The 24,630-nt window shown below is 35.3% G+C and overlaps 1 protein-coding gene across 6 annotated transcripts in view; it reads right to left on the bottom strand.

Moving 5' to 3' along the window:
* Positions 1 to 24,630, bottom strand: part of LOC113117238 (disks large-associated protein 2-like) — a 98,836-nt gene that overhangs the window by 42,322 nt on the left and 31,884 nt on the right. For 4 of the 6 annotated variants that reach the window (XM_026285772.1, XM_026285774.1, XM_026285773.1 and 1 more), the window contains one exon: positions 618 to 689. The exons of the other annotated variants lie outside the window; for them this stretch is intronic. In XM_026285772.1, coding sequence (XP_026141557.1) covers positions 618 to 621 — 4 coding nt within the window. In that variant the 5' untranslated portion in view covers positions 622 to 689. The remainder of the gene's footprint in view (positions 1 to 617; positions 690 to 24,630) is intronic. 6 annotated transcript variants of the gene reach the window in all.

The following is a 24,630-nucleotide window of genomic DNA, read 5'->3' as shown; positions in this document are numbered from 1 at the left end:
TCTTTCACATCCAAGTGAAAGCACATCATTTGACAAATATTCATATTTTCAGAAAGTATGCATTTGTAGTGTATTTAAACTACTATTTCATCTAAGATGAAGTTGTAATATATGTATATATATATTTAATTAATTTATAATTAATAGCGATATGTTGCAAGCTGTCAGTATATAAGAAAATGACAAATTACTGAGTGCACACTTGCGTCTGTGGTCAAAGGTTTGGAGTCAGTAAGCACCAATTCAGCACATTAGAATGATTTCTGAAGGATCCAAAATTCAGCTTTGCCATAACCAGAATAAATTTTTATTACATTTTAAAATATAGTAAATTTAAATAGATTTTTATATTGATTTTAAATTGTAATAACATTTCACAGTATGACTGTTTCACTGTATTTTTGAACAACTAAATGCAGCATTGAGCACAATTTACTTCTTTCAAAAAAAAAAAAACACACAGGGCCCAGAAAAGAGGAAAGCACATTTATCTGATTTACACTGGCAGCAAAGAGCTGGACTGAAGACAAACGCAAAAACATCTTTGTGTGAATTTGGAAAGCAACCAATTCAAAACCCTCCCTAGTGTTAAATTAGAGCACAAACAGAGTACTGACCCATAAGGAGATCTTTAGCTCAGGTCAGCACACACCATAATGATGCCCAAGTCCATCTTGATTGAAGAGGACCTGAAGGAGAATGTCAAGCTTGTTTATTCTGAGCATGCGGAAGAATATTCTAGAGTGATAGCGAATCACAAAGAGGCACTTCATTAAAATTAAACTTTGTGAGAGACTGAACACAGAATCACATTAAACATTAAAGCACATTCAGAACAAACGGTCCAATTTGGATTACGTCTGTAAACACCGGCCAATACAAGGAGTTGATTACGTTCTTTCAAAGGTTAAAAGCAAGGATCTTTCATGAAATCAGGGTTGTTCATCAGAAAATCGAAGAGATGCAATTGTGTCCTTAACCCCCAGAAGGCTCTGGAATAAACCACAATGTTACATTTCTGAATCTAAGGGGACGGGTGAAACTGACAAGGCCAGAATGGTTCTGTTCTCATCGGAGATGTAATAGTCTTACAGCAGCCTGTTGTTGCTTATTTCTCCTTCATCCAAATCCAACACAACTGCAGCAAAATATCTGGAGACAACAACAGAGGAGAAGCACAGATTGCAGACTGAAATTAAAAGCTTTATCTTTTACACTTAGCTTTTAAAACAGACAACAGAGCGTTTCTAAACCTAGTCAACAGTGCTTTTCTAAACCCAGTGGACTAAATCAGCCACAAGAATATCACCTTGAGAGAAGCAGATGCTCCCTAATTCACTGCAGAGAGCAGAGAAACTTGCACTATATAAATTCAGCTGCTGAGTCACAACATATGTGACCCTGGACCACAAAACCAGTCTTAAGTCGCTCGGGTATATTTGTAGCAATAGTCAAAAATACATTGTATAGGTCAGAATTATAGCTTTTTTCTTTTATACCAAAAATCATTAGGATATTAAGTAAAGATCATGTTCCATGCATATATTTAGCAAATTTCCTACCCTAAATATATAAAAACTTCCTTTTTGATTAGAAATATGCATTGCTGAGAACTAATTTGGACAAATTTAAAGGCATTTTTCTCAGTATTTGGATTTTTTTGCACCCTCAGATTCCACATATTCAAATAGTTGTATCTCGGCCAAATATTGTCCTATCCTAACAAACTATATATCAATGGAAAGCATATTTACTCAGCTTTCAGCTGATGTATAAATCTCAATTTCGAAAAATTGACATTTAAAGACATTTATACAGGTATAAATACAGGTATGCCATGTATTTGATTTTTGTTATATCTTGCCTGAATTTCAAACATATTAGGCAAGAAGAAAATTACAAAAATAATTTTTTAATGTATTTATAACAACTTAACAGTATGTAACATGGTTTATGTAAAGTCATATATGACCAAAAGTAGTTTATTCAGTAATCACTCTGACTTATTCAGTCATTTTAATCAATTCATTACAAAAGAACCAACTCCTAAGAGTCATTTGTATATGGATCTGACTTCACTGGTGGCTTGGCATATTTGCTGGTTGAACCTTACAAATAAAACCCAAACAATTTTCAATAGCGTGAATTTCAGTGTAACTGGCTGCTGCATATTTAAAAACAATATTTATTGGGGTTAACTGTTCATTTGCTTGAAAATAAGGTCTGTATTTCATTGGTCTCCATCCTGTGGTGGATGGAGAGGGCCTTTGGTGTAAGTACGTGTTCAGAGGAGGTCATCTGAGGCTCTAGAGATTTGTGTGAGTGTTATGGCACTGCTCACCGATGCTCTACAGCCTGAAGCACTTCCTGTCACCTCATCTCATGATTTCAGTATTCATACCCTGGACCTTCCCTGCTGAATAAATATGGCTCACTGCAACATCCTGCATACTAACAGCATGAGTGCAATCAGCTACAGGCGCCGTCATGTCTCTCCTTCTTTCCTTGTCTCTCTGCAGGGGGCAGCAGGTAGAAGCTTTATTTTGCTGACTCTGTCGCTACAGCAGTGCTATTGAAGACTAATTATTCATCCGCCACATTAGCACCAGAGAAAGGTGGCAGTGAGACCTGATGGAACTGCTAAACTACACCATGACATCAGCTCTGACAAACTAGTGAGCAGCTTCCTAATCATCACCCATCCGAAAATATAAGTCTCTTAAGTCTCGCCTTAGATGTCAGCATCAGTAATAATGAGCATAAAAGACACAAACACACACACAAAATCTATTCATCTTAATCTAAAATTCTATTATATAATATACAAGAGGTTTAAATTATATGAAATTTCTGTATTTAAACTCTTTGTGCGCGCACACACACAGACCGTATATTTAATATTCAGAATATAATATTCTGAAATGAATGCATAAATTCAAATAAAATGTCTATTTTTAAGGAAAAATGTCCCAATATTTGTACTGGCATATACTGTATAACTAATTGTATACATCTTGGACCTCATAGCAATGTATTCTGGGATTACATGCAATGCTGCTTTAGAATTAGCCTAAAACGAGATAACATAGGAGACAGAATAATTTTGTGTAAAAAACATACGAAAGCAGGAGATATGGCTCTTTTGTCACTTCAACATGCTTCATTAAGCAGAATGTTCCCGCAATGTTCTACTTTGTTCCAGCTTGACAATTAATCCTCCAATTAATCACCCCCCTAAAAAGTGATTGCCACAGCAGTCCCTTTCTTTTCTCTAACAATCTCTCTTTATTTTATGAACTCACTTTTACAGAGCAAGGACATCGTTCTCACCTACCCATGAGAGAGACAGAGATTCCTGGAGTCTGATAAGCCTAGTGAGTTCCTGTTAAATGCTTATCGTAAAGGAGTGAATTAGCATTGCGGTGACGAGGGCTATTATCTGTGCCTGGTTCTTCTCAGTGTAGTAAAACATGCTTATTCCAGCAGTATAAAGTCAAATATTTGGCATAAAGACAGGTTGAATGGAAAGATGATAAAAGAGTTTAACAAACTATACTTTTAATTGGTTAGATCATTTGCTGAATAAAAATTGTAAAACATTTTAAATGTGTCTTTGTAAAATGCAGGGTAGCATTGTATTTCTTTATATTGCTGCAGCAGAATCTGAGAGATGAAATGTGCTTCATAAATCATGACGCTATACCTGCATACCTGCAGCTGGTGGGTACATACAATGAAGCTGGCCTGAAATTGTCTGAACACAGAAGTATGCAGAAAGAACACAGAACAGCTTGCTATAGGAAATCCTTCAGGAGTAACCCGTTTATGTAACATTCAAAGACAGACTCACAGCAAGTCTTTAAAAAAAAGAAAACAGTTCAAATAAAATTTGCAGTTGCCACAGTAACTGGTACTTAATGTGTCTTCAGCTGTGTCATGTGACAGAAACAATTTTAGATCTTTGCAGAAATGCTTTCAATTTATGAAGTATTAAGAACACGGCAGTAGTGAAGTCAAAACCCAAAAGAGTCATGTTTTACAGCTTCATGAACGGCACCTATTGTACCACATTGCATATTAGTTTCAACCCAAAAATTAAAAAAACATGCAAAGACTCCCCATCTCAGCTGCTTCTTTACTGAATCTTAATATTAAACAATCAAGTCACAATACCACAGTTGAGGAAACCCTATGAGATCTAATTCCCAATAGTGATTGACATGAAAATTAACTTGTTAACATATCCTAATCATGCAAGAAAACTATACATATTGCTAAAATAAAAATTAAAGCTCTGAAAAAGTAACTTATTATGTGTCAGACCTTTTTAGGACCATGGACAGCTCCTTTACATTTAAGCTCTTTTCCACAACCACCACTTCAAATTGATATTGAACATAATTCAATTACAGTACAGAGTTCTCCAGCCGTACAAAATGTCCAAGTATTATCAGTTTCTATTCACCACAGACCCTGTTTTACTTAAAAACCCTTGAGATCATGGCTGCAACAATCTTCAGACTGGAATGAAGAACATTTAAGGCTGTTCACTCCAAGAATTATTATCTATAGCAAAATTACAAACGTATTGTCCGCACACCGAAGTAATTGCTCCATAAAAATGTATTGCTGCAATGTTTCGATCATCAGGTCTCCGTCAGGCACTGACAAACTATATTATCTATTATATTATCTATACTGACAAACTGTATTATCTATCTAATCTATTATACAACTATACTATCTTCCACACCAATGGAAACAAATGTCTGTTATGAACTTATTTTGATTTTGCTCTTTAAAGCCAGACGGATTCTGATTGACTTCTGATTGAAACATTGTTCCAAAAAGTGATTCTAATGATATTGTTTTTCTATGTTGTTATTGTAATAGTGATATAGTGATGTGGACCTGCCTGTTTTCTCAGAATTAGACTGGTTAGCAAAACTTTATAGTTAACAGTTATTGTTGTCATATGGATCAGGTTTAGAGGATCAATGCACTAATAGCACTGCTAGATGTTTTAATGCATCTAACATTTATAACCAAATTAATAAAGATCAAAAAGAGATTAAGAGATAAACAGTCATATTCTCCATATTGCCAAATTAATATGGTCAAATAAGTACAAAACATCTAGTATGCTACAATGAAATATGTTACTGTATATATTGCTTGCAAACCGTTTTATGCCATCAAAATACATGGCTACATTTGACTAGACATGAATGGAGAAAAATATATGCTGTAGTTCCAGCAACTACCAGCAGGGGCGATCTACACCATTTTAATTTGAGAACTTAATCTATTATAAACACAAAAGCTGAGTCCGAAATAAATAAGTAATTACTTCACAACTACAATAAAGAGTATGTTTTATACAGTATGAATGTATGAATATAATCTTGACATACTGCGTTTGCGATGTTGTCATCATCATATGACAAACCAGCATCAGTTGCCTTGCATCACTGGCAGGATCCTCTCCTGTGGCCTCATGGAAGTGCTAAAATTTCCATTGTAGGAAAACTTCAGAATCACACCGGAAATAAAAGGTAATTTGTGTACTTTTTGCCTATTCTTTTACGAGTACTATTAATTCGAACCTACTTTTTTGTCACATACTGCTTTTTACCTACAATATAGTATGCAAGTATGCGGTTTCGGATGCAGCTACATTTTATTGTTGCTGCAGTTGTGCTGAGAAAATAGGTCAAAGGTCAAAGGATCATCGTGCCAGCATCATCTCTGTTTGTGTGCCTGCCGGATTCATGTGCATACTTAAATTCAGACGCACAAACAAAGGTACATACAAGCAAACAACCCACATACTAACAAGGGTGAACATCCGAAAACAGGCAAAAGTAAACACACACAACATACTATAATAGAGTTTATATTTGTACCTGGAGGTAATGTGGAATCTTGTTAGATTAAATGCCTTGTCTGTTTTACTGCCTGCTTACTGACACAAAGTTCAAGACAACACAATTGACCTTAACCTCAGAATGACACTAAACCAATCACAACAAAGAGAATTCACACCCTAAACCAATCATAATGAAAGCAACTGAACACCAAATCCACAAATGCAAAGAGAGTCTCCGGTACTAAACAAACACAGAGCACAAACTCTGCTCCATCTAAGCTGTGAGAAGGCAAAGGACTGTCAGTACACCGAACTGAATTTATCTGTGTAATTTTAGATTTCTAGATCCAGCAACCTTTTCATAAAGGCTCCCAAAGGGTAAAAACAACCACCATAACACAGAACTGATGATTCACCAAGCACTTTAGGGCAACCTTATGACGCTTCTTTTTAAAATGAATCTTTAATTCATTATTTATTAAAAAAAAACAACACACACACACACACACACACATTTATTAAACCTCAGAGTTGCACACACTCTATGAAGTGAATGTACTGGTTTTATCTGGTATGTTGTGCTTCCTGCAGAGGAAACTGTCTTAACATTGTACTGCTTGCTATACACAAGCAGCTTAGCTGTATTTTCAAGAGGGCTGAAGAAAAGAGCAAAATCCACTTCTACTCAGTTTCAGTGACAACTTTTCTATAACTTTTTACAAGAGAAGGAAAGTCTTTAACAGTTTTCTCAACTCCTAAAAAAACCCCATAACATTTCATTGTCCCTCCAACATAAAAATGTATTAAGCAAAACAAAAACATGACTCTCTATTTCACTAATGACTATTTTAATGGCTTTGCGATGCAAGCATCAAAACTAAGGGCCCTATCTTGCACCCAGCGCAATTTACTTTGTACACCGACGCATGTGTCATTCCTATTTTGCACCCGCGCAAAGCACGCTTTTCCCTCCACAGAAGCACGTCGCTAAACTAGTGAATGAACTTGCGCTCCCTGGGCGGTTCAGCGCAAAAAAGGAGGCGTGTTCCGGCGCAAACAATCCCTGGTGCTATTTTGCTGTTCCATTAAACAATTGCGCCACTGACCAGAAAAAACCTAGTCTAAAGTCAGTGGCGCGTTGCGCGTTGTTCATTATGCTATTTTAAGGGCGCATGCTTGACCATAATGTATAGCGTGCACAACGCGCATACACGTTGCTCATGTAGTAATCTACACAGATGCAACAGTTATTTTTGCAAATCATAAATTGTTACACTTAAAAATTATTAACACATGAGATGACGAAAATCATTGTGGTGCGAGACCCGCCCACAATGTTACTTGCGCTTCGCGCTTTGACACTTGCGTTTCAGATCGTTAAAATAGGGCCCTAAATCTGTAAATACATTAATAAGGTACTATTATGAATGTTATTACAGACCGGGCTTAAAATGCAACCCTCAATTACACACAATATGTAACAGGGTCCCTCTAGCCATCAAGGGTCCTTAAAAAGCTTGATAAAAGGTGAAGACCCTGTATTATAAATCTAGTGTGGTTCAGTTGATAATTGACATGCTTGAATGACCACGACTCTAGACGCCCCCACACATGATACAGAAACACATTTATCCAGTGCATCTGTCATTAGCTATCAGTTCGAATGAAGGCCAGATGAAAGGAAAAGGCTGATGAGACTCAGTGAACATCCTCTCAGATTTTGAGAGTGACTATAATGAGGCAGCATCTCACATCTGAATCTTTTCTGACAGTGTGCCTATCTGACTCAGGGTAAATTTACATGTCATTTGCTGACTTTAGTAATTACAAAACATCTGCTGGCCTCTACCAGGCTGATTAAAGTCTCTCTGATGTCATTTTCACCCTCATTTGCATTTTTAACACCAAGGCCAACTGGAAACCCCATGACCTCACTTCCTGTCTAATTATGATCGCCCTTAAAATTAGTTACTGGCCTTTAATAAAATACTGACTTTAAGTTGGGTGTGTAGACAGTATCAATCTATCTATCTATCTATCTTACTGTTCAAAGTAAGATTTTTGGAAGAAAAAATAATACATTTATTCGGCAAGTATGCATTAAATTAATCAGAAATGAGAGTAAAAACCTATAATTTTTGGGTTTTATTTCAAATAAATGCTATTCTTTTGAACTTTCTCTCCATCAAAGAATCTCAAAAAAATGTGTCATGGTTTCCAAAGATATTAAGCAACGAACAGTTTTCAGCATAAATAATAATACATATTTCTTAAACACCAAATCAGAATATTAAAATGATTTTGGAAGGATCATGTGACACTAAAACTGTAGTTATGGCTGCTGAAAAAGTAGCTTTGCCATCAGTAATAGAGTACATTTTCACATATAGAAAACAGTTGTTTTAAAATGTAAAATTTCCCATTATTACAGTTATCATAATATATTTTGATCAAATAAATGCTGACTTGATGAGTAAAAACATTTAAAAAATTTTCAGGCCTCATGTTTTCTACTCACTTTCAAAAGTCCTTCAGGATACAGTTTTGGGTTAAATGTAATTATCTCAATTATAATTAATGACTTGAAATCAATTTCACACATACAGTATTTAAAACCTATGAAACATTTTTTTGAATTGAACCTTTAAAGTTATATTTGTAAAATACATATATTGGAACGATATGATTACTAAATAGCTGCTTATTCATCAAAACTGCTGAAATGGACCTACAGTATGTAGCCCCACACAAACATTTCCTACTGATTGCTGGGGGTGTACTTGAATTACCAACAAATACATTAAACAAGGCTCCCTTCACAGTTACTTTAACATAACTTAATACTTAATTATATTTGTCCTGTCATATTTTATACTGGGTGAATCTAATTATTTGATGCCAGAACACCCTGCCTTTTTTAGGGCAAGAGCGACAGAAAAGCAGAGAGAGAGACAGCAGTAAAACAGACCCTCGGCTTCTCACCTGCTCAGGGCAGCTCTCTTATCAAACATAGATCGGAAAGCCCTGAATCTGTGAAGCCCTGATAGTGCAGACAGAAATCAGATGGATGCTGACACCATAAGAAGAGGTGAAAATAGTTTCTAACAAATCAGACTATAGCATTTGAGGCCATACAGACAATGATGCCTGACTTCATCTTCCTTTATCAAAAGCATATGATTGTATTGGCTGTGGAAAAAACACTGTACAATTTATGGCTTTATTTATTGACTGTGTGTTCCTGCAGATGACTTTATCTCATAGTCGGCCTGTGGTCTGCGGTTCAGGTCCTGCAGGGGTCAAACACTCTAAGGGCCTTTGGATCAGACAATAAAACACAGACACACACACACACACACACACACACGCACACACACACACGCACACAAAATAAAGCCTTACATGTATAAACACACACACACACACACACACACACACACACTGAAGGCCCTGGTCCGTTGTTACCGCTAGACATTTTCAGTGCTCAGCACACTTAGTCTTTAATAATCACCTGGCTGACAGCAAAACGCTGACAGCAAAATGAAGAGGTCAGACTAAGGAGGAACACACATACACACACTTATAGAACCACAAGTGCTAAATTTAAAAGCATTAAAGTTCATTTCAGAGGCCTGTGAAATGTCTTGAAAAATGGATAATAAAATAAAAATTTGTTTTACCACTTTCATTGTTTAAAAGGACCAACAAATAGTAAAAAAAAAAAGAAAGAAAAATAAAAATAAAGACATCGGTAAGCAGGAAAGTACAAACAGACTTCATTCAAAGATACCTCTTTGTTCTCTCCCAAGAGAGAGTTTACTAATGTTTAAAAATACAGTCTGAGCATTTAGATAACTGGAGAAACGGTTGGGAGAACCTTGCATATAATGAGAAAGAAAGGTTTATAAACTGTATGAACTTTAAAAGGTCTAAGTTTTCAAAGCCTTATGAGTATTTTGGGAATATTAATGGATTCACATTTAAAATTTGGTGATATTACCAAAAACCAGGGCTCTGAACGGGTTCAAGGAATGAAAACGAACGAAACGATTGGAAACGAACGAAATTTTGACAGGAACAGAACCAGAAACAGAAACTAAATCAAATTTTATAGTTCCGAACAGAATTTAAAATTTTAAATGACCATTAACCGGTTAATAAAGTTTTTTTTATCGTTCCATTTAACATTTGAAATTTGCTGTCAATGTGTCCCTGAGCAAGACACTTAACCCCTAGTTGCTCCAGAGGCGTGTGACCTCTGACATATATAGCAATTGTAAGTCGCTTTGGATAAAAGCATCAGCTAAATGAATAAATGTAAATGTAGAAAAAAGTTTTTTTAGAGAAATAAATAAGATTACTTCAATCAGAAATAGACATAATGCAGACACAAAGTGTTTACTAACATTAGGGTATAATCAACACTGTAAACATAGCAAGGCTATTTTCAATAATCATTTGGTATTCAAATACATCGTGAATATGGAAACATTTGATTTTTTGTCGAATGAGAGACCCAACGTTGGTTTGAGTTTCGTTTTAGCCTAAATTAGTTTTTTGTTTGTCATTAATATTGCTATAGCTTTTTATATTTTTAATTCTTGTTCTTTTCTAAATACTGTTAATTGAAATGATTTGTTGTGGAGTGAGGGGAAATAAAATAGCCTAGCGGAGCTTCTTAAATTTACCATAAGCTGAACAGTTTTCATTTGCTATATATCGCAAATTAAGCGTTACTTATTATACATTTACTATTAGGCTATTCTATATTCTTTGCACTGTGACGTTACTGATTAGGGATGTTAATTTCGGTTATTTTTCCTAACCGACGCTCTTTAACCACTGATCTATATATATAACTGGATCGTTCATCGCGTTCTAAACTGCCAACAGGCAGTGAAGCCACCGGAAGTGTTCGATCCGCCATTTTACTAATCCCTACCAGAAGAGAGCACCATTGAGTTACATTCAAACTGTCCTAAAATAACTCGATTTGAAGCTGATCAGTCAAACGGGACTCATTTTTATGTTATGTGTAATAAAGTAATGTTTATTTCAGATGTTATCTGCAGTGTTTACGGTCTTATGGGACAGGATAAGCGATATATTTAAATCGTGTAGGTGGGTGTGTCTGCTGCGCACTGACGACACAGGTAACTGATCAAACACAAAAATTGCTTATTTCTTTATGAACAAGTTATTCAGGAATTATTAAACAAACGTATTAGTATCATGATTTTAATATATTACAATGAATTATACAATTATGTTGTTTATATTTCTCTATAATGAAATGAAAAAAAAAAAAGTAATTTACTATCTGGGAAATAAAGCTTTGTATTTATTTCCTAAATCCGTACTGTATATAGTCAGTTATTTCTCTGAATAAATTCAGATTTCAGAACGAACACTTTGTAGTTTGTTATATGTGTTGAGGTCGTGTCCGTCTGATGTTTATCATGTTCATGATGCTCGTTACTGTAATGAACGTAGCTTTTTAATAAGTAGGGGAAATTCCAGACATTAAAAAAATAACCATTTACATGCCTAGGGTGTTCGCATTTTAATAATGTACAGTGATACTTCATATTTATAAACGCTGACTTGTTAGGTGATGTTTTCTCATTAAAATCATACAAATTCCTATTAATTCAATGGAACGTTTTCGCACACTAGGGATTACCAATATGGCGGCGCGGCGGCTTCACTTTAATGACGTCATGAGCAATCCAGTTCTATATTATAGATGTCTTTAACCGATTATTAATCATTAACCAACAAAATTATTTTAAATAATAATAATTAAAAGTACAAACACTAGATAATAAATAACATTTTAGCATCCAGATACGTTAGGAACATGGAAACGTTTGGATTCGTGCCGAATGAGATTGGTAGGCATCATCTTAACCTTTTGTTTTTGGATTGACGTCTTTATAGCCTAAACTTTAGAGGATCTGTTTTGGAGAGAAACTAATAACTGTTTTTATAATGTTTGTAAACATTTTGCTTTAGACTACAGGCATTTTAGCCTTCATTATTTCTGAAGTAATAGGGCTAATAAAATGCGACGTGAGCCGCGACTAAAACACAATCTTATACAAGTGTTTTTTTCCTTTTCTTTTTTTTGTGTTTTTTTTTACAATGCAGCAAACATTTTTAAATATCTTAAAAATAGTTTGATGTCTTTAAAGTGTTGATTAAAAGTGTTTTTTTTTTATTATTATTAGCTTACATTTGGCCAAAATCTAGAGAAGATGATGCTGTTTGGCTGTGACTAAGCATTAGATCTATATTTTTTCCTTTTCTTTTTGAGTAAAGAAAACACTATACTATATTATTATTGTATTATTATTATTAGGCAAATTATAAGCAAAGAATATTGTTTTAAAAAAAATAGCAATATTAACCGTTTTTTCTTCCACCCGAACCAGTTTCAGAATGGTAATAATATCAGAGGAACACAGAACAGAAACATTAAAATATCGATTCTGCTCGGAGTGTTTTTCCGTTTTCAAACCCTGCCAAAAAGGTTTAAAAAAAACCATTTGTGCTGATCAATAAAGAGAGTTGTAAATTAAACTAAAGATGAAATGCAGATGCAGATACTAATAGAGGCATAACACTATTAAAATTCTTAACATGTTCAATATCTAGTTAAATGTTTGTTAATGAGAATCATTTTAAGTTTACCTCTAATTATTGAGAATCTAGCTCTCAAACCATATGAGTGACAAACTAGAGAAAAGACTACTGTGCTCTAAAAGATGGAGAGAAGCAAGTGCGAGATCAGGGTAAAGAGCAGTGAACTTTATGAACAATGAGAAGTATTTTTCATTTTATCCAAGTGACATAGTCCATTTGTAATACAGGGCAGATCTCCCTAGAGCAGCCCAGGGTTAACTGCCTTGCTTGGAGGCACTTCGGTGGTACAACATCTCATGAATCTGCTCTTATGGGGTCTGAACCAGCAATCTTTGATTTATGTACCTAAATCTTTAACTACAAAGCCATAGTAATTGATGTGTGGTTTTAAGAACCTCTTGTATATTCTATAGGCCCCTACCACATTTCTCTTTCCCTTGTCTCTGGTACAGTTTGAAATAACTATATCTTTAGAAATGACTGGTTGAAACTGGTTCTGTGGGCACCCAATTGTTGAGAAGCATATCCTGTACGTCTCTCAGGAGAAACTGAAAGAAACAAAGTTTATTCCAAGATGAGATGAAGTGAAACATGGGCATAAAAGTCTGTCTGTGTGGGTGAGTGCAGACTGTTGGACATCATCGCTCACATAAACCTCTCCAACAGTTTCCACGTGTCCTGACTATTTCCAAAAATCTCCTACATTTAAAGTACCAGTATAAGCAATAACTCAACAATCTGTCATAATAAGATGCCAATAAGGTACAACAAGTTACAGTTCCTTATAATACCAATAATGTAATAATTATTTTATTTTTTCAAAAATACAATAAAAAGCAATATTCTAAAATATTATTACATTTGAAAATAACAATCTTCTATTTTAATATAATTTAAAATCTAATTTATTACTGTGATGGCAAAGCTGAATTTTATTCCAGCCTTTAGATCTTTCAGAATGCATTCTAACATGCTGAAACATTATCATCAATGTTGAAAACAGTTGTGCTGTAATATTTAACAGTGATACAGTTTTTTGTGTCTATATGTATATGTATTCTGCACTATGAAAACCCACAGTATTCAATCACTAAAATAAGACAGGCAAAAGTTATTAAGACTTCTGAATTTTGAGCATGCCACTGAAGTTGCCTGTGGAGCTGAAATCATTGTTGCAGAACTGTTGATGGAGTCCCTGTATCAGCTGAACTGTAAGTGTGTCCCGCAGCCAGGACTTATTAGAGTAATTGGCTTTCTGTATCTGAATATCTAAAGGGATCCTGTGTGATCCCCGTCGGGCTCCAGAAAAGCACAGGGTTCCTGTTCACCATTAAAAATCGGTTTAGACGGATAACAATACCATACCGTTTGCCAGCCATGTCTATGCAATTACAAACATAAAGAGTCATTCTTGTTACAATGTTCAGGAGACTCCGAAAGCACCATTCAAGTGTAACAGCAAAGCTGGTCTGGTATTTTCCCCCTATTTTGTCACCTGGGTTTTGTCGAGCTACAGAAAAGCATAAGAGTTGCCAAAAATAAACTGATTATGGGTTTCGGTAACGTCCTTATGTCATTTAAACTGCGTATGGCCATCAGTCATTTTACACATTAATTAAGTGGGATCATTCTTCCGCCTCCCTTTCTCTCCTTGGTAAACAAGATTGACTCATGTAATGTTGAAACACTAAAGAATATGGTACTTACAGTGGGCTATGACAAATGTATTCCATTAAAAGTAATCAATAACAGGGAGTTTAAAGAGAGAATGAATAGAATTCAACTGGTCATGTGATTTCAACATAACAGCCTCACGAGGCTGACCCGCTCCATCTAAAATACATCCCTGATATGACTGGAGTCTTAATCTCATGTGAAAGTACATCATTTGAAACAATTTCCAAATGGCTTAAAGGGATATTTCTCGCAAAAATGAAAATTCATTATGGTACTCTCGTGAACACACGTTGAAGACTAACACGGAAGAGAAGAACTGTTGAATAAAGTTGTTACTTTAGTTTTCTTTGCGCACAAAAAGTATTCTAGTAGTTTTATAAAATTATGGTTGAACCACTATATGTCACGTGGACTGTATTAACGATGACCTTGCTACCTTTCTGGCTCATGTATATGGTAATTGTGTTGCTGTCTATGGAGGGTAAGAAAGCTCAGAAATCTTAATTTGTGTTCCAATGATGAACAAAACTCTTACAGGTTTGGGACATCATGAAGGCACGTCATTAATAACAGAATTTTCATTTTTGGATGAACTATTCCTTTAATTTCTTTGTGAAAAAAGCTTTAAAAGAGAGGGGGAAATGACTGTGCACCTTTAAACAGGTTTAAAAAATTAAATAAACTGTAGACAAGAATAAAAAGTGCATCAAGTTAAAAATCACTGGCTCTCTATTGCAAGTTACAACCAGTGCTACTGGCCAAACAGATTTTTAATACTGACCGTTATACTCAAGGGGCATTAATCTGTTATCGACACTTAAAACATGTCCCATCAGGCTTCGCTCTTTGTGGACAACAAACGTCATTTGGACTGTGTGTGACATTTGTCACAGTGGCACCGCAGCACTGATTGCATTGGGGATCCCAGAACTGTCCTGATCCAGTCCCAAGACTTCATCTCTATAGCTCTGAAAATTACATCAGAAAACCCTTGAGAGAAAACTAAACATTTGGAGTAGGTGGTAAATATGTGCTTGTGCAGGCAGTTTGGGGTCACATTCAAAACTACAGCAAATGCATTATAATCTAATCTAATCTAAAAACCTTTTTAATAGTTATTTAAATTTTTTTCCATTTTATTTATATGCACAGGCGCACTATACTGGTGTCACGTCTTATATAATTCCACCCAAATGTAATTTTTATTCTTGTTCTAGAAAACTGAAATCTCTTTAAAGTTACTGCAGTGAGTCTTTCTGAAGGATCCTTGAAGCTGCATGTCTCTTAGGGCCGAGATAGCATCAATTCTCTCGTTAGAACACGTCACCTTCAGTTGGCCTTAAAAACAAACCACAATCCACTCATGCAGGCATGTCAAGGAGCAGCGGAGGGGCTGAGAGATCGATGTCTGAGATGCATCTGTAATCTTCATCTCACCGTGTCAGACAGATATGTCTCAGAAGAGTACAGAGCTGGATAGATTCAATTACAGGAGCAGCGCTGAGGAAAAACAGCTGTCTAGCTAGTATGGCCTAAATCTGGTTAAATACCATTAGACGGCACAACTGGAAAGGTCACTGATAGAGAACGTCAGAGAACGTCTCTAGTCTCTGATGTATTAGACAGTGAAAAATGTATCATGAGAAGAAAATCTTTATTCCTATTTCTTTCAAGATTTAGTACTTCTCTGTATAAAACCTGAAAAAAGGTCTGAATAATGAGATTATTTTTGAAAGTTATCATCAATAGTGATTAAAGATGCATTGATATTAAAATTCTCGCCAAAACCAATCACAGTGTCGCAGAATTATAATATACAGTATAAAAAATTTATTTGCTATATTAACCAAAACAAAATCTCTAACATAACCAAAATGGCACAAATGCATCGAGAATCACTGGTTGCACTGATTAAATACAACGATTCAATAAGAGCACAGACTCTGGTCTCAGAGTGAAGAGGTTTCATGAGGGCATCCCTAACAACACAACTGACAATGCCTTGGTTTATGAGCTACATGTGGGTGGCCTTCAACCATCATCAGTCTCCATGGTAATGGAGTACCGGTGGGCAAAAATCTAAATCAGATCTCAAGGAAATAGAGATAGCTTGAAGCGAGTGAAAGAAAAGTACAGTTGACGTTGCATGTACCATGAGTACAACTAGCAGAAGCATGTTAGTCATTTTTTACTTCAATTTGCCACAGTATTTGACCAAGTTGTATTTGTCCTTTCTTTTGAGACCAAGCTTAACTTTCCCAGCTTTATTTGTGGCGTATTCAAATTAAGTCTGCTCCAATATAAATATGCCCTAACGCTCGAAAATTATGTAAAGCCAGCCAATCAAACTCTTGATATTTCAGACAGATTTTACAGTTTTCTGTCAGATGCTGAGACTATTGCAAGTGACATTATCTGCAAAAAAACAAAATAGTTTTAGTCTTTCAGAAAATCCTGTGTCGATTTGTGCCATATTTTTTAACAAATCCACAGTAAATTTAAGTAAACAAAGGACCAAGTTCTTACTGACCTTGTCTGGAACTTCAGTTTACTACAGTTCATAGTTTGGTTTCTGCATAGACCTAATTTGCCACTCTCGTTATTTACACTACATGTGTGAATCAGTGGGCGGGGCTAAACAGGCAGTCATGTAGAAGCAGGTGTTGATCTTCTGTGGAAGTGGTTTATAGCCAAACCATTAGGTCATTAAGTAGAACATTCCACAACCTGTCGTTTTGACTGGCTTCAAAAGAAGCTGTTTTTAGACTAACGAGAATGATGTGAGTTCTGAAACTTAGAGAATATTTATATAGTGCAAGGGAATTTTGATTTCTCAGTTCATGAACCCTCTAAATATATTAATAATATATTTTTGATTAAGTATATCTGCTTAAATTTCCCTAATATTTGGGAAATTTCTGTATTGCCTCTACTGTAAGTAGAATTTGCAATATATTATGGCATTTGAAGGTTTAAACATTGGTTGTGTGGAATACTGGTACAAAAAAGTACATGTACTTAAATTGTAAAATAGCCTAATAATATTAGGCAACGTACAACATTGTGCTGCTATTTAGCTCTATTTAGCTTAAGTTCTGCAGTGAAGATGTGTATGGTTCAAAGCTGTACATTTATCAAGCCAGTTCTACTGTATTAAGAACATACAGTAAATGCAAATGCCTTATCTATTCAGTTCAGTTCAGCAGTAAAAAAGTAAAAAATTGTGGTCAAAAAAGGGGTAAGAGCAGCTGAACTATATACAGCTTATACAATACAGCAAGAGAGACTTTCAGTGACATTTTACAGAGGTGACTTTGCTTCTACAAAGACATGCTCCACACATTTAATGATCTGTGAATGTTCTCTACCGCTCCTGGATTCACATCCATATTCTAGATATATACCTATCATTTCATTTTCATTCCTGTGCAATGCATGGAAACTGTGACTAAACCACAGGAAATGAACTCAAGGTGAACCTGCAACATTACAATTTGATATACTTTGTGTATGCGCATTTCACAATATTAAAATTGATATTCAAACACATATCTCTCTCTCTGACCTTGCACACTCAACTGTGACAGTAATGCATCTACACATTTGTTTGCAAGTCATTTCAAAACATAAAATCACACCTTCCCATCGCATATCATTTTGATGATAGCAGCAGTATTTTTCAGGTGCTTGTTATAAGATACTGTACTATATATTACCTACAGTATAACCACTTTTTTTAGCACATCTTCTGAACTTCCAAATATACTTCGTTAATCATTCTAACAAATCTTTTAATTATACCCATTATTCATATTTTTGCTCAATGTCTGCTTGATTCCACATGCATCAGTAAGACAGCTCAACAGGAGCGCAGAGATTGAGAGATCTCCCAGAGACTACAGACAAAGCACTATGCAGTTAAAAGCCGGTACAGAATATAAACCTCTTAAATAGATTAGTAAAAGTCGAGGTTTGCTGTAAAAGCTGTAAAACTGCTCCATAAGACAAAGCTCAGCCTACAAACACATAAGTTTATGGTCAGACGTATTCCAGATCTTGATTTTAGTCTCTAGTTTGTCTTTGGCAGACATCCTGTCCATCTCCCATCTAATCAATGTAAATGGATTTTTGAAATTTTAAATCTATGCTGCCCAATTCCGTGTGAGTTGTTGTTTCTCCCCACAGAGGGACTGTGCATTAGTGTGTAATGCCATTACAGATAGCTGTGGGGCAGGAATTGACTGTGGGACGGTCGGGACCTGCTCAGATATGATGTGAGGACAGGACAGACACCAGACCACTCTCCGCCTCCTTATTACTTGTCTGCAGGGTGGCTAACGAGAATGCCAGACTTGATCCTCATCACTGGGAATTCACCACATCATGACAAGATACTAATGTCCATTACTGCCTACTGTCCACTGAGAAAGACTGGACATTTGACACTCTATGTGGTTTAATTTTGTTTATCTTAACATCATAAGAGTAAGGGGCCGTTCCGATAGAATGCATTTTTTCATTCCACTGCACTGCTTTCTCATAGTTTTTATGTAAGCATGCTCTAGATAGATGTTTCTGGCCTTTGCATATAATCTTGCTCTTCTTTAAAGGGATAGTTCACCCCAAAAAAATTTAACTAATTACTCACCCTCATACAAACATATAAGATTTTTTTTTAAGTTATATTTACGGGTCTTTATTAGATAGGACAGTAGAAAACAGGCAGGAAAGCATTGGGTGGAAAGAAGCGGGATTGGCAAAGGCCCTCGAGGACCAGTGGTACTGTCATGAAAGTGAGTCGAATTATGACACAGAAGAGAAGAAATTGTTGAATAAGATCTTTATTTTTGTTTTCTTTGCACACAGAAAATATTCTCAATGCTTCATAACATTATGGTTGAATCGATGATGTCACATGGACGTTTTTAACAATGTCCTTGCTACCTTTTTTGGCCTTGTATGTGTCAGCTTCATTGCTGTCTATGGGAGGCTCAGAAATCCCTTGGATTTCAGCAAAAATATCTTAATTTGTCTTCCGAAGATTGGAATGATAATGATGAGTAAGGGTGAGTAATTAACAACAGAATTAAAATTTTGAGGGGAACTATCCTTTTCCCAAATTTAATATTTTAACATTTCAGACAAATATATTGCCTATATTGACCCAACTACTCAGCAAGCAGCATACATCAGCTGCATAACATTCCTGAATGAATCAGCAATTTTAAACAAATCTGTCAATGATTCAGTGATTCAGATTCAATGATTCAGTGACTCACTCATGAAAACTGTCATATTTAATTCCTGGATGAACATATCAAATGCGCTTTTACATGTTTAATGACTCATAAAGACCTTTTTCCATTACTGAACGATCAGTTAAATCAATGAATCATAAAGACGTGTATTTGTATATACTGTATTTGTGTTTAAAAATATTTTTTAATCACCCTTAACAGTTATTAGTTTGATAATATAAATATCTGTGCTTGCTATTTTTTTGCTATATATACAGGACAAAAAAAATATCATATCAGGAAGTTAGTGTCAAGCCTTAAGTGCCAACTTGGTTTCCTGCCAATAAATTCAATAAATGGCCCTGTGGTTCACACGCACAGAGAGTGTGAACCAGCTCTGGAGCAGGGTCAGGTTAAAAACCTTGTTTACAGTATAGACACTCATCTCCCTTGGCAACACAGCAGGCAAGAATTCTTTCAACAAAACAAAAAAAAAAAGTGAGGAGACACTTAAAAAAAAGATGAAAAATAAGACTCTATGGCTTTAATTGAGTTTTCTCTCTCTCTCACACACACACACACACACATACCCACAGCACCACACAAGCCCCTCTTTCTGAGTAAATGATTCTACTTGCCTCTCAATATTCTAAAATCACTCAAGCAGAAGCGTCTGTGAAATCTAGTTGGACTCTTGTGAATCGATTTCAAACATGATGCTCACTGAAGTGAATAAACATTTTCCATACAGACATCACAGGCTGATGCTTCTCTCTCGTACTGTGTTTGATCACTGTCATGTAACAAAGGAAAACAATTTCCATCAGAGAACATTAAATAACTACAGCGGGGACTATAGTAACATGTTCATTTAAATGTTTAATTCTCACGTAGCAGGTTTAATTTCCTTTCTGCCTGCTCTCCGTGGTTCATTAGGAAGCTAAGCTTAATGAAAGCATGATGTAATCATGTACATCTACTGTAAAAGCACTGCACTTCTAATGTGACTGTAGTGCCAACGGGTCAAATTCAAGAAGGTTGTTTACAAGAGAGTGGTCAGGATTGAGGGATGAAATAAAGTCTGCCGTTCTAATTGGATTGTGGTGTGTGATTTAATGTGAAAGTAATAAAGTCAGAGGCTCTGTATAATTTCGATTGATATTACTAAATAAATATGGAAAAGTCAGTGCTCTTATCAAACTAAATGTTTTGACTACATAATGAGGCTGCATAACTGAATAAACAAATGGCATAAAGAAAATGGCTACAGTTCGACCCACATTAGGGTTGAGTTGATAGCAAGACTTTGGCTTCAATACAATACCTGCTTTTGTATAGAAGCAAAATCAATACCTTAGGAAACAAATAAACAGTCTGAGCTGGCAATGAATTGAAACTCAGGACTGTCAATATCATAATAACATCAGCCTGATTCGATAATGAAATGTCAAGTTAGCGCGTTAATATATTCTATTCATTTTTTAGGACAGAAAACAAAACGTCTCCGGTTTAATCTGACAATGTTTTGGTTAGATTTCTGAAAACAATCTTAAAAAACAAAAAACACTGAACTCAATGTAAACTTATGATAATTTAACACGTTTCCTCAAACTGAAATCGAAAAATGTACGAATTTTACACAAACATATTATAAGCAGCACAAATGTGCTTTATTACTGATAAGAAATGTTTCTTGAGCACCAAATCAGCATTTCTGAATGATAAAGTGACACTGAAGATTGAAGTAATGGCTGCTGGAAGTTCTCAGGACTAAATTAAAAGTTATAATGTATTCAAATACAAATCAATTTTTACAAATTGTACAAATATTTCACCACATTTATCAGTTTTTCTGTATTTTTGATCAAATAAATGCCGCCCTGTGAGCAAACACATACAAAGAATCTAACTGACCCCCCCTAAAATTTTACATTATACTGCATGTTAAAAAAATCACCTGGATTTGATTACAAAGCTATAATACTGTACTTTTTAAATAACCACCTTAACCAAATCAACTGAGACTAACATTAAGATCACAATCTTGCTGAAGCCATATTTTCTCAATGTCAGATTGTTCTTTTACCATCCTATCAGACTGTAATGCACTAAGATGCAGTGCTATGCCTATGCGTGTTTTCTGTGTTTCTGCAGCTATAGATTTCTTCCAGCTGTTTAACTCTGACCCACGCAGGCTGTATGCCTGCCACCAGCCTCCAAAACATCTCTGCTGCCACTTGGATGAAGTGCGGGTTTTGATGACTGTTTGGATTCAATGAGGTTGTGGCCTCCAGCTTGGCAAACTGTCATCCTGTATCTCATTGCTTTTATGTTTTTAGTGTAGGGTATCATAGTGAATCAAACAATTTAAGATTTGATCAGATTGGTGTTTAAACAACCCAAAGAGCCAAATTCCACAAAAAGGCCCATTATAATAAGACAACGTATAAATCTTTTCATAACCTGAAGCAAGTCCACCAACTAGTATCTTTGAGTAGTTCACAGCATTAAAACTTACTGATAATTCAAACTCCATCATGTTCACAAAATGGCACAGAAACTGCTTTTACATGTATATATGCACCTACAGTAAATGATGCTAAATGCTTTAAATGTTTCTTTCAATCACTTATTTGTAAAATGTATAAAATTCTTGTTATAGAAGCTTTTGTCTAAATTATACTCTGTGAAAGCTGGAAAATTCGGACCATGTGACTGATAAGATAACATGTTGAGCTATGTATTTGGAGGAGAAACATAGCAACACCCCAAGCTAAGACAATGTCTTATTGGTCAAGACATCATTTGGGATTTGTCCTACAGCCGACTTTAAAAACTCAGGACACCAACAAAATTTGCTCTATAGCTCCTGCTTTTAGCTTTTTTTTGCTTTTTGCATTAGGGCTCTCTCTAAGCCATGCTTTTCGCCATCACTCTTTGCTTTTTTCGAGCACTGTTCCAGTGTGCTTCAGCCTTTCAGAAGGTGGGGGGGGGGGGCATAGAGGAGAAACAATAATGTGGAGTATGTGGAAGATAATGAGTTTTTTTTAAGCTTAAACCGCATATACATATTTCATTTCACCAATTAAATAAAATAATGTTCTTTTTAGCAACATCATATGACCCCTTTAAGGAATTTAATGCGAGGGTTAATTAAATGATTGATGGTTGTTTAGGCCAAAGCATTTGTACATATTGCTATAAACATTTTAAGTCTCTTAAACGTATTATTTCCTTACTTCCTCTCTTTCTGAAACCTGTGTGAATACGTGTGTTTATATGTTAGATTAGTTTATGTGTTGGATTTATTCAATAAAGTCTTATTTATATTGAAAAGAGAAGTATCTTTTGTTTTGTGCTTACAAGTTAATGTCTTAAACTGGCGATTTTGTTACTGTGCTAATTAACAGCATTTTCACTAGATTTTGGTTTTTAATATCCATTGCAGTGATGACATTATACAGCTCATTCAATGAGTCAGTCGGTGATTCAGTGATCACCCGTAAAACAGTGAATCTGTCAAAATTCCCTATTAAAAAACTAAAAAAAATAAAATTCCCTTTGAGCTAAATTGACCTGTTTCCCTAACATACCTAGAATAATCCAACTGTTTTTAGAGAATTTTTGTCATTATTTTCATTTTATCATTATTTGCAACTGAAAAATATGAAACATTTTCACAAAATATGCATATAAATATTCTATATATTTATTTTTTTTAGTAAAATGTAGGTATCTGAATACCGCAAATTATCATGTATTACCATATTGATGCCAATTCATTTACTCCATTTCAGTGCAAATAGATCATCAAAAAGATTTGAAAAAATATTTAAATATTTCAATCAGGCCCTCCAATTCAGTTCAATTCAATTCAGTTCAATTAAATTCAATTCAATTCTTTCTATGATTCAGTAGTTTGGTCTTCATGATTACATATCCACTGTAGCTTCATGTTTTTATCTGATAAGAGTAGAGTGCAGTATTGTCTTCAGTTGCTTATTTTTGGCTCTAAGGCCGGACATGCAATATTAGTCATATAAGAATGAATTGAATGACAACAGCACTACAACGAAAATGTATTTTTCATGAGATGCTTGTACCACAATATCTTGCAGCAACAATGGCAGCAGAGCCCTTAGATCTTCCTCTTTCCTCCACAACAGTAACTAAACCTCCTGACTCGCCATACTTAATCCACTGAGCAGAAGCCATATGATTTACTTCTAAATGGCTGTACATATTAATTGAAAATGTCCAGCTAATAAAATTATGTGGATATGCATGTATGCATGGCTAAACTCGGAATGGAATAGGCTACTAGCTTACTACTTTCTGAATGCTGCATTCTATGTATTGGTAAACAAAAATGTCATGTTTGGCAAACAAAGTGCTACACAGAAATTAAAAATTAAAAGACGATGTAACATTATTATTACTTTAAGAAGTAAACGCCAATGAACAATTGTAATGTATTTCAGGCACAACTTCTTCAAGTAACACCTAACTTTTATTTTGATGGGTTGTCACTAAGTTTCTGTTTGTGCATACAGTATGAGGACAATAGTTTTTTTTCTCCCCTGAAGTACGGTTTTTCCCTATTCTCTTAATGAGTAATGGCATAACGTGCAATAAACCAATCAGAGTCTCATCTTCCATCCCCTATAAAGCCAGTTGCGCTCGATCCATGGTGGGTTCTCTATTTACTGTACATGGCAGAATGTAATTTTTCAGTTTTAAAAATAATCAAAGTGTATGTGCATTGTGCACCAACAATAGGCAAATATTACAAACGCGCTCTATAACAAAGAAAAAATATTGCGCCAGACTTTAGACCAGGTTTGAGTTGGTCTATGGTGCAGTCTATTTTCAGTTCCTCAAAATAGCAACGCACCAACAATGCACCTGAACACACCTCTTTTTAGACCAGCATGCACATGGGCCCACAAGTACGCATACATGCATTTGCTATTTAAACAACTGCATTGGGCTGAAACTAGCAAAAACATATTGCGTAGGGTGTATGATAGGGCCCTGTGTGTTCATGTCCTCATATAGTGAGACAGTAGATGCTGAAAGCACTATGAGCATAGCACAAGCTTGATTATCTGCAGTATACGAAACCACACCATTCAAACACAGACACAGAAATCATGGGGCTATACTGATCTCAGCAGATAAATTTGCTGATGACAGTAAAAA

The sequence above is a fragment of the Carassius auratus genome, chromosome 17 (genome assembly GCF_003368295.1).
Source record: "Carassius auratus strain Wakin chromosome 17, ASM336829v1, whole genome shotgun sequence".
NCBI classification, from domain to species: domain Eukaryota; kingdom Metazoa; phylum Chordata; class Actinopteri; order Cypriniformes; family Cyprinidae; genus Carassius; species Carassius auratus.
Note: the sequence above shows the minus strand (reverse complement) of the source record. Positions and strands in the feature narration are given on the sequence as shown.